This window comes from Zerene cesonia, chromosome 3, assembly GCF_012273895.1.
Source record: "Zerene cesonia ecotype Mississippi chromosome 3, Zerene_cesonia_1.1, whole genome shotgun sequence".
Taxonomy (NCBI): Eukaryota; Metazoa; Arthropoda; class Insecta; order Lepidoptera; family Pieridae; genus Zerene; species Zerene cesonia.
Window position 1 is genome coordinate 9327346 of NC_052104.1, and position 17692 is coordinate 9345037.

The 17692-nt window shown below is 34.1% G+C and overlaps 1 protein-coding gene across 1 annotated transcript; it reads right to left on the reverse strand.

Annotated features, from left to right (window-relative positions):
• Positions 1–24: 24 nt before the first annotated feature.
• LOC119839496 (high-affinity choline transporter 1) lies at positions 25–17045 on the reverse strand. The gene is made up of 10 exons (XM_038365789.1): positions 16715–17045; positions 15763–15952; positions 14673–14780; positions 13010–13165; positions 9497–9795; positions 9134–9263; positions 8821–9019; positions 8497–8631; positions 3107–3379; positions 25–2068 (listed from the first exon to the last, which is right to left on the reverse strand). The coding sequence occupies exons 2-10, from the start codon at positions 15926–15928 to the stop codon at positions 1750–1752; spliced, it is 1785 nt and encodes a 594-aa protein (XP_038221717.1). The 5' UTR covers positions 15929–15952; positions 16715–17045; the 3' UTR covers positions 25–1749.
• Positions 17046–17692: the final 647 nt, after the last annotated feature.

Consider the following 17692-nt stretch of genomic DNA (forward strand, 5'->3'; position numbering starts at 1 on the left):
ATATAATCAACGATATAATATACTTTAGAAAAGCCAATAAAACCATTGAATATCGATATAAATAGGATTTTACAATTTTTGGAATACATATAATATATTAAAAGCTTCATAGTTAACATTGATGTTTATTACAAGGAGGGAAGGGACACCGAACACCGATATAAATTACAACTACGCTTGTCCATTCGTGACACAAAGATTTCTTCGTAGTTTTTACTCTAATACTGAAATCCTTCTAGCCTATGAAGTTATTGATCCACGAAGACAAATAGGTCAAATATTACGTTTATTGGAAGATATTGTTATGATAAATTTAAATATCGTTTCTATTCTTTAATCTTAAATTTCGTTTGCAAAAAAATTTATGGCATGATAAATTACACAATCTTTCGTAACTAAATTAATAAATTAATGTTTAATTTGTACTTTCAAGCTAACTGCTTCAATATTATCATTAATTTTATAGATAGTCATCGATCCTTACAGAATTCTTACAAAAGACAGAAGTCTTTAAACCTCGTAGATTCCTTATTAGTTGTAACTTAATGGCACAAAATAATATAATGAATATGACATACCATTTTTAGAGTTTAGACACACATTTTAAATAGATTGTTTTTACTTCTTCATTAACACCAATAAAAATGTATTCTTCTAGAAATATGAAGATCGATTAACTATCTATAATACTTGTTTCGTTAAACAGCTGTGCGATAATTCGTATAGCATCACAATATATAGAGTGAAGTACCGTGTCCCCTGGTGGGGTATGGGACAGATGATATATACATCTGTTTCACTGATCTTTTCATCACGATTTTCTTTATAGATAAGTAGGTGATCAGCCTTCTGTGTCCTGCCAGACCGAGATATTTTTCTAGGGGTCCCCACCGGGAATCGAACCCAAGACCCCTCGGTTCTACGCTCACGCTTTAGCTACTGAGGCGGTCGATCACAATATATATGACATATAATAATTAATCTGTGTAAAAATACTAAAACTCTAAACACTTCAGCTTACAGAATAAAGTACTTTCATGATATGCATTTTGCGATTTACTTATGAAATATAATCTCGTTTAAATGTATCGTAAAAATATGAAACTCTAATCTATCAACTAAATACAACATTAGCAGATATATTTTATAAGCGATATGTATGCAGCGGATTATTTCAAATTCGTTAATATAACACGTTTATGCACGTCTGTGTGCTTGCACTTATTATAATTGACGTAAATAAGGTTCAATATAATATACAAATTATATAAATCTAACATCGATTCACAACATGATATGTATGCGTTACTTTATCACTCCATTTAACATTTAGTCCGACTACAAAATAAATTCTCTTAAATTCAGAATAATTTACGCTACGAGTATTGCTGGGCTAAGACAGCTCTGTCGGTTTGGATAAAAATATATTGGCATTCAAGTGTGCTTCGGAAGATGTCCGTCATTGAGCATACTTAGGCCATTCACACACGCGTCGCGTCGTATGTCAGCTCCCCATATTTATTAGGAATTTGGCCGTTAAAATTAGCAGCTTGCCGATACGAATTCTCCGGATGCTCTAAAACCTACAAAGGTTGGATCTACGCTATGTACTATGTCACGCATACGACACGACTCGTGTACAAAGTCTCTAGATCTTTATCAAAAACAGCTTATAGAAAATCATTTCTAATTCATGTGCAGTCACTACGTAAAACCATCAAAAACACTCACATAGTATATTCAGTTGTCTCAGAAGGCGGTCTGTTTGCCGAGCGGCTGCACGGGCGGGGGGGCGCTGCTGTTGCCGAAGAGGGGGGTGGGGCCGTCGTTGGGGTCGTCCAGGTCGTCGTCGTCAGTCTCCAGCGCGGGGTTGATGCGTCCGGACTTCTCGTCGGGGCCCACGAGGGTGGACGCGGCGCCGTACAGCCTACCCGGTACCCCTCCCAGTACAGACATTTGCTCGCCAGCCTCGGAGGGCTCGTCCACTCGACGGATGTCTTCAGGGATGTTTACTACGCAGTTGAAGTAGTCCGACTCGGGGCTCAAGTAGCCAGAGTTGAAGAGAAACCTAGAAAGATCGCATATTTAGACAGCGACCAAACACAATAAATATCTATATCCATATCTCTTCGAATACTTTTTATAAGATAATCAAGAGCTGAGATGATATCTAATTATAAATTTATTTTATTTCTTATCAAATTACAAGATTTTCTTAATTATAGACATTTGCAGTAATTGTGATTGGCACCCCTTCTAGGCTGAGTTCAAAGAACACGCCTGTGTGGACAGGCACCAGCTTCTTTCCTAACTTTAGCTAAATTAGTATGCCTTTAATTAAAATACATTATAATATTTTTAATTTTCAATGTAGGCAAGAAGAGATTAAAATAATGAGATATATAATTAAAATAATGAGATCGTCGTTTCAATTATATCATTACAATGACAGAGTAATACCTCATAATGTCGTTTCGTGTTAAGAAAATATACTTGAGACAAAACACAATATATTTTGTGATAACAATTAATATGGTTATAGCCTCAAAATATTCATTTTATCCTATTATTATATCGTTAATGTTTTTTTTATACAAAAGTCGTTTTAAATAATAAGTGAAGCTACAAATAATCATAATTAAAATCAAATTTCAGGAATGACTTTCAAAGATTAACTAGAACTCTGAAAGCTTTTAAGAAATTCAATAACAAGAGAATAAACTAAGGCCGCCTTCCATGCCTTCAAAGGAGGACAGAAAGTTAAACATTTGTTCTTTGAATATTTCTTCAGTTTTCAACAATGCCTCCCAGATTTATAAGCCTTAATAAACTCAAACAAAGACGCTGTACAAGAAAATTTAACAAAGTATTTTAAAAATCGTTAGCTCTACAAAGAAAACGATAGAAGTGTAAATATATATACATTTCTTTTTTGTTACTTTACTACTACTATAGCAAAAACTATATAGGCTATTCCATTTATGGTTATTTCTGATACAATCAAATAATATTTCCTAAGCTTGTGCTGCAGCCTCTCAAAGGTCTGAAATGATTATTATTAACAGCTTATCTTACCGTTCCTGGATTTCTGAAAAAAAATACTCACACGGACAGCCAAGATATGAACGCCAGGGTGAAAAGCGACAGCGTCATCGCCAGCGTCCTGAAGGGGAACAGCTGCACTTCGTTTTCAGCGTCCCACCCTGGGTAGTGGATCAGAGGGGGGAGGCCTAACAGCTTCTCCCCCCCGGACAGGCGCACGAACAGCGCCACGATGTAGGCGGCGAGCGAGCCGTACGTGTTGCAGTATTTCTTGAAGTGCACCACCATGAGCAGTTGGGGGAACAGGATCACGTACACTAGGTCTGAACACATTGACCTACAAAGAAAGAGGAGTTCAGGCGATACAGATGTATCCAGGCAAAATTAACAGAAGATAACCATTTATTCAAGATACCCGGGTAAAAAGTAGCTAATCCAGGCTTTAATCTATCTCTGCAACGAATTTCATATAGATACGATAAGCTGCTTTAAACAAATATTCATACATCCAATATTAGTAGGATTACCGCAATCGTAACGAAAAGCTGTAGCTTCTTCACATATATTAAAAACATCATGGAAATAATCACAGATTACGAAAACTTGATAAACTTTAATATCATTACAGACACTATTAGACTTCAGCCCTAGTTTTTACTCGTAAGTGTCAAAATGTTGCACCCAGTGTCATCTCTGAGCAGATTTCTTGCGTGGATATTAAAGTTTTTGCTATAATTGTGAGTAATTGATTAGTTACAACACAGTTAAATGTCTGTATCATATCGTGCATATAGTAAGATTAATGTATGAATCAAACGCCTTCTAGATAATAATACAAGTCTGACGTCTCATTGTGTCATATTAAGTTCATAATACAGTTCTTCCTGAGTTTGAATCTACAGATCTATCATTATAATACACCGCATATTCTCCTAAGTTTTGCTATGTCGCCATAACATTTTTAAGGTTTTTAAACGACATACCTCATAAAATGTTTATAAATAGAAAAGTCATCAATGAAATAGTAAACTACATTTATGTCTACCAATGACTAACTGAGTGACCTCTCAAGCAGCAAACTTACATGAATGTTTAGTTAAACTTGTCATGTTCAATTGCTCTCTCTTCGTTAGTCCCGCTAAAATTCGAGAATTCCTGGGCCGATTTTGATCATTTTGGTTTTGATGCAATCATAATAGTCCAAAGAAGGTTTAGGAGATAAGAAAATAAGAAAAAATGGGGAAAAAAAATATTCTGTGTGAAGTTTCAAAGTCGTACAATAAATATATATTTCGTTTCGTATTGTTTCTGAAACTCCTAAGCATTATTTGCCCGTCGCACTAAAACGCTTTCCTACTGCAGTTAAATTAAATTTAAATGATGAAATTCTAAATCCTCTCGGTTCTCTCGTTGGTTTGTATAATGAAATATTAATTCACGAGCGGGTTTGTGTTATTTCTGTGAAACTAAACGTTGTATAATAAGTTTATCATATTGTAGACTTCACAAAGCGATCACGTATTCTATTAAAATTGAATCGTGAATTACTAAAACTGAAAGGACTTTAATTGGGTTATCGGTTTTACACATTAAACGTGTTTTTGAAATAATTTCTTTCTATTATTACATTTATAAAATGCATAAAACTGCTTTTAGCATTCAATACTATGTATTATAATTATTATATGTTTTAATGATCCCTTGTACCTAATTTAATAAGATAAAGGAACCATTTCCTTTCTTTTGTAATTCGGACAAAATTCCTCGCTTAACGGGCCAACATTAGTTTGGGCTTTATTCCAAAGAAGTACTTTGTTAAGTAGAAATTGAACACTCAAACGGACTTTAGGCAGAATGAACCCTTTTTTATAATCACAGTGGTGACGGTAAAGTAATTGAACGAATATTATAAATGTGATAGTTTTGTTTTTTAGGATGTTTGTCCGTCAATCATGCTGAAACAGCAGAACGGATTTTGATGAAATTTGGTATACAGACAGGGTATGAACTATGACGTAATATTAGGATAATTTTTATAGTAAATGCTCCCTTATGTTTAAAAGCAGGAATCTTCATATCCAGGCGGAGCCGGGACAAGCATCTACTAAATTGTAAAGCACATATTAAATTCCTATTTCCAGCCTCGGATTTGTAAGTATCGGATGACATTTAAGCGTGTAATATAATTAGAGCACATCGCATGTTTAGTGTGACATTATCTCGTGGCATATAAATCTTTGGGCAATCCAATTTGTGCAACAGCTCCATGGGAGTTTCGTTAATATCAAATGTACTGAAGTATTCTTTCTAATATTGAACATATGAAATTATTAGTTGAGTTCCTGTTAATTAATATAATATAATATATAATAATCGTTCATAAAACTTATGAACGATTTATTTTCAGTTTATTTTACCTCATTATTTATTTTTAACGTATAACACCCAAAACATTACGTTCTTGTTAAGCTTTATATTTAAAATTTTAATCACCCTTAATAGTCCATAATTCCATTCAAAACTATGTTTTGTTTATTTCTTAAAAAGTCGTTCCATTTAATTTCCTTTTATTTATCGAATCAAATCCACAATACTTTTGTGCCAGCTTGACTTATAAAAATGGCCTCTCCATCAATCCAAAAGTCGATTTACCTGTTCTATCGTGAACAAGGAAAATACTATAATCGTGTTTCCCTTAACAGCAGGTCTACATCGAGCTGTAATCATCCACATGTAGCTCCGAATACATATTGCAATAATATTATTCACGAGATTAGATTTCAATCAGTGCGCAGTGCGCGTCACACTCGGAAATTACTCTTTAATATTTAACTGACTTCGAAAACCGAATAGGGGGAGGTTCTATGTTCGTCTGTGTTCAACAGTGTGTATTTTTGACTATATTTTCGTTAATTGTGAACCAAATTAAGAAATTTTTATCTAATTTGAAAGATATGGAGGTATACCCGAAGGTGGCTCCATTGTCATCAAGTAGGGATCTGAGAATGGAAACTCAGGGGAATCGAAACATTAAATAGATAGTGCATATAGTAATTATATTCATTTATTTATCGCCTTTGAGTGGTTCGAAGTAGGTTCAAAGTTTGTCAAAAAATAATTATTTACACAGTAATTATTATTAAGTGATATTGTGGGGGATAAACCACCTTATCTTATACTTGCAACATACGTAGCGAACTTTACAAATTAATAAAGGTAATTTAATACTTTAAGACTTACTTACTATAGTGGCGCAGTGACCCAAAGTGAGTCTTGGCCTCCGACAATAAGAGCCTATACTTTAAGAACAATAAGAAATTGGTTACTAATATTATAAATGCGAGAGTGTATTTGATATCTTATTTGTCTTCCTTTCAAGTCGCAACGAAGCGATTTTATGATCTCAGGAGATAGGGAGTAGGAAGGTAAAACGCGCCATAAGCTACTTTTTGCTCCGGTGAAATATGCCATTCAATATCTAGTCTAAATAAATAGATCGGCAATAATACTGCGATCCCTAGAATTTAGGTCATCATGTATTATCTAGACCGTAATCTGCTATATTCGGATTGCCAGGTGACACGTCGCTGCGATGCGAGAGGACGCATTCAGTTGATGACGCAATTTCAGTAATTGGATGACTATCGTGACACATCCAGGGTTGCCAATCAATTATTAATGACATATAAGCTCTAAGTTATACGACAACGTATTGGTAATATACTTCTTTAGAGACTCGGGATAGTTGCTGATATTCATTACTCAACTCGTGCTTACAAACCTTTTGGCCTTTTCGCTACATAGTATAAAATAAAGTCACTTTCTATGTCCCTATGTCCCTATGCTATACATATGCTTAAATCTTTAAAACTACGCAATAGATTTTGATGGGATTTTTTAATAGATAGAGTGATTCAAGAGAAGAGTTTATATGTATTATAAAATCTATTAAACTACTCCGAATTTAGCTCCTCCGGAACCGCGAGTTCTACATAAACTAAGACATAATAAATATAACATACGAATAAAAATGATGTTGAAGTCATATATTATTATATAACATTTTAATGCTGGGTTGAGAACCCAAAACACCTAGAGTAATTTAACATAATACAAGCTTATTATTATCGCAAGATAATGGACTAATTCATCTCATGTGTTTTAATCCTAAAATGCATCGGAGATTAGACATATTATTGAATGATGTAATTCAAAATATATGTAAAAAAAATTAACAATAACTTAACACATAAAAAATATTGTAAATCCAAAATTACTTCAAGAATTATTCAAGAAAAGCTAAAAACTTCCACTAATAAAGTTAGAATTAAACATTTGCTAGGAATTTTAATAATCCTGAGTTATTAACGTGCGTATAAGATCTGGCAGGGACATTCGATAATAAATAAAATTTTTATCATAAAAATCTATTGAAATGTGTGTGTATAAATTGTAAAAGTAGATCTGAAATAACGTATTATACGTATGAATACAACAAGCACAGAGTAGAACTCAAATTGTGGTTAGTTGAATTAAAAAACCACAAAGTTATTACAATAGCGTGTCACTAATGAACTATTTGTACACTTGACAGCCGCAAGTGATTCAATTAGTTATCGTTCAACAGTTATAATTATATCGCACACGACATACGCTTCATTACGTTTCAAATAATTAAAGCTTTATCATATTAAAATACTATAATTTATAACGTAAAAACAGACATTTTCTGAATGCTGAATACCGTTGCTAAAAAATATAAGCCATAGTATATATGGTAACTTTGAACGTTATTTTTGGCTTATAAATTTTACCGACTCTAAATACGCCCTGCTTTTACTTAAATGCCGTCCTTAATACAACGGGTCAAGTTGTAATAGAGTTGATAAATAAATGTACCACAAGAATATCATTAAAGCTTATTATATATTCATAATCTATCAAACGTGCGAGAATCATAAAGGGTTGTTACTGGCCGCAAATGTGAAGGTATCCACTCGCGCGGCCGGCACGTCTCCGTTACGAGTTACAACATCTAATGGAGGTGTCACGATCACAATCGACCATAAACCCATTTTGTGACCACATACCCACTCTGTGCAGCCACCTACTGTGATGAACGTGCTACAATTATTTGGAGATTGTCTCACGTGATAGCGCCGTGCAATTTTCGCATGAACATCCGCTGATTTAATTCTGATTGATCAATCTTACCAACCATAACCAGCAACAATATCACGACAAAATATTACATCGAACTGTTTTGAAATATGTTTCAGCGTAAAAGTAATATCGAAAAATAAACGACCTGGATAAAATCTTACACAAAATCAATTTTAATGCTACAATAAATATACCTTAACTTTGGTAAACATAGATGCATCCACTTCTACTTAATCATTTTAGGAGCTCCTAGGCTCAGTGTAGCAAACAATTAAAATGCATTGAACTCACCATAGCCCGTAGATGGAAGGTATGGTGAGCGCCATGATGGTGGACAGCACGCCCACCACCAGGATGGAGACACGCATCACCCAAATGATTTCCATCTCTGAGGCGTTCTGCCTGAAGATCAACTTATATACGTTCCTGTGGCAATATAAAGAGTTTTATCATTCAGTGAGGTATTTCCTTAAATACTAGGAACTATTAGCCATTAAAATTTTTAACCCAAATATTATTTACAATCTAGTGAGATGATTGGCATTTCAAAATATTTTGAGCACAAAATTACATATTTGAATCTTTTAATTCAGTTATAATCGAATTTTTCCAAACCTGGCAAACATAGACGAAGCACTGAGTACGCTAGAATCGGCTGACGACATCACAGCTGCTGAAATTGCGCCCAGCCCGAAAAAGGACACGAAACTCGGGGTCAAGTGCTGCAGCACCAATGGTAAGATCATAGATGTTTGATCCGAGGTGAGATCGCCCTCTGGCGTCAGGTCACCTTGGAAATCCGTCTCATTCCATGCTAAATATGAAAAGATCATTCAGTTATTTTATAATTCAATATTGATATGGCTCATAGGGTGAAAAAATCTTTCAGGATTCAAGCAAACATTACATAAGTGGATACACTACATACCAGTTCCCTTAGCAATAGCTCCAATGAGCACAGGCGGGATGGCCATGATGATGCAGCCGATGGCCGCCACGTACGAGAGCACCTGGGCGCGCCCCGCCGTCTTGCTGCTCAGCACGCGTTGGAAGTACACCTGGGTTTAAGATTAAGTATGTACAAAGGATATTCTCGGATATCTTATCATGAGACGTGGTCTACTGTTGCTTCAAAAATTAGGCTAGATTTCTACATTTCAAACCGACAACGTCATATTTATTGAGAAATGAATTATGTTATTAGTATTACGTGATGTTAATATTTAAGATTCTGTTAGTAATTATTACTGGATAATTCGAATTATATTATTTAAGTAACTACGACGTTTACCTGCCAAGGAATGCCTCCAAAGATCAACAGCAAGCCGTAATCCACGTAGAACCAGTAATAATCCGGATCGATCCTGCCAATCCAGTCCACCTCCATGGAACTTAGAGGCTTCACGTGTGGGTTTGCCCACGCGAAGGGTATACACATCCACAGCCCAATAAAGATGCAAAACAGCTGGATAACGTCAGTGTAAGCCACGGAGTACAGCCCTCCAAAGAGAGTGTAGAACACGGCTACACATGCACTGAAGATGACTGATGTCCTGTGGTCCATGTCGATGATGACGACCAAGGTTGCACCTAGAAGTATGGTCTCTTTGAAAATTTGACTCAGTCGGTAACACTGATAAGCATTTTATGAGATTCGAGTGAATAGATTATTGTACATGTAATGCTAAAATAGATAAAAGTAATAAAACAAAGATAAACGAAATATATCGTTAACGTTATATATTTTATGAAGCGCAATTTCGTTTGAGTAAATGAGAGTGCCCTTGAGTTGTAATAAGTAATATTATAATATCATCCAATATTTATTCGTTGGTAGGATTGGCAAAATAAACGGATTCATGCCAAAAGGAATCGAAGAGAATTTTAAAGAATCACAAAAATTATCATAATCAAACAATGATTCTGAACTAAATGAACTTGAAGTAAATCGAATTTATGTTTAACAATGAATATCGTATTTCTCTGTGTATTTTAGATATATATTATTATATTATCTGTGGTATAACTATCGTGAATATTTTAGAAAGTTTATCGATTTAAGTCTGCTTATTATCGGTTGGACCAATTTTTTATTATTTTTATGTATATTGAAGTATAGTTTAAATATAATTGGAAAACACAAAACTTTGGCAAAATCTAGTTATCCATATTGCTCACTCTAGTTATAAAAACATCATAACTCATTATCAATTACCCGCGACTATACAAATAGTACACGTTCTTCAAACACGCATTTGAGGTAAAGCATCTCATTAGAAATCTATTGAAATGAAAACTAACCGGAGTTGTGAGCCCGCAAGCTTACTCGAGTGATCACAAAAAGAGATGCTTTCAAACATAAAATCAATATTTTCCAACCACTGCTCACATCACAGACTGCGTCAAACCACACGATCAAGTTATACTTAGATTATATAATAAGCTAGGTCACCCCCGTCTTCTCCCATATTAAATGTATCTTTTTGAAGTCCTGATTCATTTTTCAAAACAAATGTGAATCTCAGTCTCACATATAGAAAAAAACACACTTAAATAATGGAACCTGCCTCACTTGCTCTTGTACAATAAATATGTAAGGTGATTATTAAATTTTGGCGATCGGAATCAGGATAACAATAAACTCATAAAATTATTGTGTTGTCACCATTTCTTAAGAAGTGTTCAAGTATAAAGTCAAATTAAATCGGCCCGTTCATCGGGTCAATTGGGTCAAATTGAGTCCAAAAAGAGTCGGTAACATACAAACATGAAGTTAGGAAAATCGTGTTAAAAATGGAGTACGAAATATGAATTGATGAGTACGAGTTGTTCGCCCCAGCTTCACCCGTTTGTGTTTCTGTATGTAAGAAATTATAAATTGCTAGCTGTCCCCCGTGGTAATCAGTTTTCTAATAGTGAAAGAATTTTTAAAATCGGTCCAGTGGTTCTTACGTGAAATCGTTACAAACAAACAAATGTACAAACGTTACCTTTTTATAAATATTGGTGCAGATAATGAGTTCTGAAATCTTAAATTACTTTAATGCAAAAATCTTTAGATCTCAAAAATTACTCGAATGAATTTAAATGTGCGAGCGTTTGTTTTATGATATATGCGTTCTGTTCAGGGCTTAAGTATATATAAGCACTTGCGGTCCGCCCCGGCTTCGCCCGTGGTACATATATAGCCTATAGCCTTTCTCAATAAATGGACTATCTAACATTGAAATAATTTCTTACATCGGACCAGTACTTCGTGAGATTAGTGCGTTCAAACAAACAAACACTTCAGCCTTATAATATTAGTATAGATAATTGGGTACTTCCAAATATAGTTATGTATTTCAAGCAGAGTTCCCGTTTGAGATCGCCCATTTTGCTTTATAAATAATTCCAAATGCAATTCAATGCTCTGGCTCTGTTAGAAAGGATTTCCAAGAACTTCTGTCGAAGCGTCCTTGACATTTGAGGGAAGTACAACTGTTTCACTGGGATATTCACTACGAACAGCGATTTGTATTCGCGGACATCCTACTAATATTATAAATGCGAAAGTTTGTAAGGATGTGTGTGTGTTTGTTGCTCTTTCACGCAAAAACTACTGAACCGATTGCAATGAAGTTTGGTATGTAAACAGCTGGACAATTGGAATAACATATAGGCAACTTTTTATCCCTATATTCTTATGGGATACAGACTTACGCGGGTGAAACCGCGGGGCGCAGCTAGTATTACATAAGTAATTAAGAGCAATCAACTTGTTTAATATCTTTAAATTGAAGAAAACCTTATCGATTTAACTATAGCTCGATTGGTCTATTTCGGTAGCTTCAGTATGAAATGATTATAACAGTTTATTATAAATTAGGAAAGTTTGAAAACACTTTTACATAAAACTACGATTGTTATATAATGCGCTATTTTAACTCAATTTATGTATGTTTTGAAGGAAAATAATATTATGAGCAGCTGAAAAATTGCGTCCTTAATAGGGAATTTATTCATGAATAAAATAACCACAAATTAATGACTAGGTATTATTTTGAAGCCATAACGAAGGTAAGAATAAAAATTCTGCTACGACGTAGCAGACATATATTAAATACGATTATAACTAAATCTGAATCTCAAACATTTATTTATTCAATTAGACTTTTTATATAAGCATTTTTGTATCTTCATAACACACTTTTAACATTTACCACTACCATTTTCCGTTTATATCAGGCTATTAATAGAAGCAGACTAATTCCTGTGAATATTTCATGCCGCTCTCAAAGCGCCCAGCTTTTTCTAAGTTAATGCTTTTATTATGAATATTGTAACGCCCCGAAGAGATAAGTCATATAGCAACTCGTACTGATAGATTTTCTGTGAATTATGTATTACAATATTTATCTAATATTCACGTGTTAGTTTATGAGCAATTCAATTACTATTTTATCGCCTAAAACAGCTGCAGTTTGTATGAAAAAAGTAATAAATACCTACTCTTTATATATCAAAATATATTTATTCGTTTCTGGAGTAAAAATATATGGTAATTTATAAATCACTTTTGACATTTCTGTTTACGTTTTTTCTTTTTCACTTCTAAAACTATTTGTTAATTAGGCATTAGTTCATACATACCATAAATGCTAAAACCTTCCAAGGTAAATTGTAGCTTTTATATAAGAGGCTTATAATTCTAGATTATTTTATTATATTTCTCAACACAGAGCACTGGTGAGTAAAATATCTGTAGTCTGTAAACATTTATGTTTTATTGAGAACAAAAAAAATCACTTTTTAGTTTACTCACCAAGAGCAGCCAATATCCCCGCCGCCCAGAACACTTCACCACAGAGAGCCGGCAGGAACAGCAGCCCCCCCATGCGGCTCCCGAACGAGTCCTGGAGGGGGTCCAGCATCGTCACGTAGCCCTGCTTGCGCATCGGGTTCGCGAAGAATATACCACCTGGGAACAGAACCTGAGTTATGACTTTGAATAGCATGGAAGTGACAATTTGAGGATGAATTTTGTGACTTTATTTAAAGAATAAAATATATAAATAGGTGTAAATACATATACAAAAACAAGAAAAACGTTAACATGCATACATGTTCACCGATTATGCAACATGTCAAATTTTCAACATACTATTCAGTCTATTCAGTAACCTTACAAACCCTCATAATTTATAATTTAGGTAGCATATTATGGGTGGTACTGAGTGCCTATTAGGGCAGATAACCAATTTTATATGCCTACTACAAAGACACTACGGAAACCTTAGGCTATAAACTTAAACCTTATCTTGAATCTAAATTACAGTTCGTGTCAGCTGTAGAAAATAGTACCTTTCAATTATAGCATTAAAATAATACATTGTATAAAAAATAATCACTTCAAATTGTTATAATATTATCAAACTTTATCACGTATTTTATTAATTAAACTCATATACCCATAGTCACTTTTGCTCAACTTATTATTAATATTTCCCGTATTTTCAAACTAATTAAACACGCTACGAGCGTACACAGGGGAAAGATCTTGACAATGTAAAAATAATTAAAGAATTAGTGACGAATATAAGGTAACAGCGAAATTAATAATTTCGCAAGAGGCCCTCGTCCCGCCTCGTTAACCCAGAACGTGTCGAGAGCTCTCAACTATTGCCACGTGACCAAACTACTTATAAAAATGTATTTCTAGACACAAATTTGAACCTTACTTTGTCACCTTCAAGATAAAGGGCAAACGATGAGCGAGTTATATTTGTAGTTCTTCGTTTGAGGCTTTTCATGGCAACGCTTTCAATATGTACAAAGACTCTTACAATACAAAAATCTGTTTAATATGAGTATACACAAAATTCAGATATTTGTATATATATATATATATATATATATATATATATATATATATATATATATATATATATATATATATATATATATATATATATATATATATATATATATATATATATATATATATATATGTATATATATATATATATATATATATATATATATATTTCTAAACACAATCTTTTCTTTAATCTTTAACTAATCAACATAAATTCAGAATTCCAAACGAATGACTAACGAGATTAAATGAGAAGCAATGAATTACGATTAATGTTTAATTTTCTTCCTTTTTTCCTTTGCGGGTAACAATTCCTTCTTGTTATTTCTTGTAACACAGCCGATTTCGTCATATTTTTGTGAATAAACGTTAAGTATTTTGTTCTTTACAATTGTACAAATAAGTTCAGTTATTTGGACCAATTGAAAAGAACAAAATACTACTATTTTTTGTTATAATATTGTTGTAGAAGTTGTAGTATTACAACTTCTGCAAATTAAATTTGTTGTTATATATCAACATCATACACTATGTACTATAAACTTTAACTTTTATATACTTTTACTTTTACTTTTAACAGATTATATACTAAGAACAAAAAGATCTTTACCGAACACCAGTGATAGAGAATATCCAAACGGTGCCTGACACCACACCAGGCCCGAGGTGTATATCGCCTCAGCCGTACCGTTGATGTAACCGCCGCCCACCCACGTGGCTGCAACAAAGACATGTTGTACTCCAACTGTTCCAACGAATATTCGAACTGTGCTCAACGATCTGACTAACTGGCATAGTATATACTACTCTTCATTAATTCTCTTCTACTGTTGGATTTAAGTAGGCCTCTCTTAATCATGAGATAATTTACAATGTATACAAAATGAAAATTATATGAAGCATAATGAAATGTATTTAATAACAGTTTCGCTAGTCAATTTCCTTTGTGCTAGGTCAGCCGCTTCATTTTTTTATTATTTCACTTCAGAAATGGGACAGAACCTTGGCAATTGATTAATGGAGTCAAAATGGTGAATTTAAATATAAGATGAAAGAATTCAAAGGATGTGTGTTAATGGAACGTTTTTCTTAGTTTTGCGGATTTTGTGTCTATACATGACTAACTTTTTAAATTAAGAAATAACAGTTTATATGGGTTTAAAATTGTGATATATTTATTAATTTAACTTTATCAATCTATAACATAACCAGTGTGATCAGACATCATCATCATATGTTATTTTACTCGCAGTTAACAAACAAGAGATATTACAAGTTTATATATTATTATTAAGAAATATTATACAAATATGTAATACAAAAGCTTTGTCCGTCCGTATTTGAATAAAACATTCCGACATGAATGACCGACCGCAAAATTGCTTGCGGTTGTAAACCCCAAACAGGGTTGGGATTTTAACAGGAAAAATAATGAAATTTACTTTTCCATAATAAATACAATATTCCTTGTGTTTGATCCAAGGCAAATGCGTATTTAAAGAAAACAAAATTTTAACGATAAACAATGAAAACGCTTTTCTAAACTGGGCTTCTTATATTTTATAGCGACTTAAACCAGAGAACCAACTTAAAAATCAATTCTAACTAACTCCTACATACTATACCTATTAGTTATGAAGACTCTATACGTATGTGATCCAAAAACCACCACACCAACTACACATGCAGTCCATTTTTACCTGTCATAGTAAAGATTCCCACGAAAAGGCCGATGGACCGGCCCGCCAGCATCACCTCCTCCTCCGACTGGTCCCCGGGCGGCTTCTTGCGGCCCGCCCATATCCCCACGGCCAGAATCAGCACGTAGAATATGATGATCGAGATCACACCAGCTATGTTTATCATCTTGGATTATTTGCCCCGCCTTATCTGACAAAGACATATTAATTATATGAGGATCTTCTCATTCCTTTTATATGAGAATCTTGCGTGAATTCTTGTTTAAGTTATAATTTAAACTAGCCAATATGTATTTAAAATTACTCCTATCATTCTGTATTCTAACCTACTATTCAAATTTACTTATAAAACCAAATGTTATGCAAATATTTTTCTCTAAGAGAAAAGAATAAATGAAAGATTTTAAAGAATTTTCGAAACTAGCAACACTTACCACATTTGAAAAATTTATATCCAAAAAGTACTTTATCACATTAGTACGTCACTGCTGCGATTCAATATTGAATGATCACTTCTCTAATTTCATTCATCCCTCATAATTACGGTTTTGAACAACGTTACTTATTTACATAACAATAATTACTAGCTGTCAGCGGATATTCAATGAATATCATGCTTCGAGATAGCTTCGATTATTTAAATACTTAAATTAGCAGTTAATGCATAATCGCAGTGAATATAAGCAATATGAGCTTTTAGCGAACGTGACACGGGCCGCATGAGTTATCACATGAACTTACCAAACAATGTATATCTAGCAACTATGTTTTTATTTCTTGAATTGGTGTATTCAAAGCAAACTTACGGTTCGCAGACGTGATTCTGCACTAAAACATATCAATTTGGTCCCTCATATTACTGGACTATATGCCTACAGACTCTACTGTAGATCTCTTAACTCTTGACCTTTAACCTTACATATAAGACAGAAATAATGAATAAAACACTTACTTATATACAAAAAGCCAGCAAAAGCGCCTCCCTCACTCACTGCAAACGTCTTTTACGTATAACATTCAAGTTAACGGTACATTTTTAAATCTAATTTACACTATTATGTCACTCGCGGCCTCTGTGCGGTTAGACGCGGGGGCAGCTATCGCCCCATCGGAGGGAGGTCTTTTGAGATGGGCTATTCCTTGTTCTAAAGCTGAGCCCGCACATGAGCGCGCGTAACCTCGTCTACAGGCATCCAAAGGGTTTCGTGCCGTTACATAACCGTCCCGTGCTCCTTCATGGGCCTGCTGTGACAGCTCCAACCTGCGCCGAGCTTTGCGATCGATCCTTTGACGTCATTGGTCTCTACTCCGGTCGACCGCGCATGCTCTATCACCCACACACCCTTTACAATACACTTCGATACCGTCGGAAGGGATGCTATACATTACTGCGCATCAATAGCCCTTTAGCACCTCGTCATCTTAATGTGCACGCAATGTATAGTATACAAGGAGCTTTTGGGTGCATAAGTAGAGTAGGCGTTGTAATCGTAACGAAACGGTAGATTTCGCTCTTCCATTGACAAATTGATTGATGAGAGTCCGTAGAGGCTGTCAAAAGGTACATATTGAAATAGCATTCAGGGTTTCGAGGCCCTTGAGGGTAGAGCCCCTGTCTGTTTTACGATTCAAACCAACAATCGGAAGCGGATCTTTGTTTTAGTGACGTCGTAACAAAAACTTTTGAATTTATTTAAGTGGATAGAAAAATGAGAAATTAGTATAATTTGTATTTAATAAGAACAAGACACCTATTATGCACATTATTCATCCCAGAGAATTTACAATTAAATCTTTAATTGGCCTTAATTTAAAAATAAATGACAATGTTAGCTTAAATAATAATAATAATATATAGCCTTTTATTCAGATAATCTTAACATACATAGTGAAAATAAACAGTTACAAACTAACAAAATATTAACCGAAG

Bases quoted from the DNA above. Each gene is read 5' to 3' on its own strand.
- LOC119839496 (XM_038365789.1), bottom strand. From the start codon at position 15,928: ATGATAAACATAGCTGGTGTGATCTCGATCATCATATTCTACGTGCTG. The intron at 9,796-13,009 runs GTGAGTAAACTA...CCATACTTCTAG, and splicing joins GGGGATATTGGCTGCTCTTG to GTGCAACCTTGGTCGTCATC. The intron at 8,632-8,820 runs GTTTGGAAAAAT...ATATTGCCACAG, and splicing joins GCTTCGTCTATGTTTGCCAG to GAACGTATATAAGTTGATCT.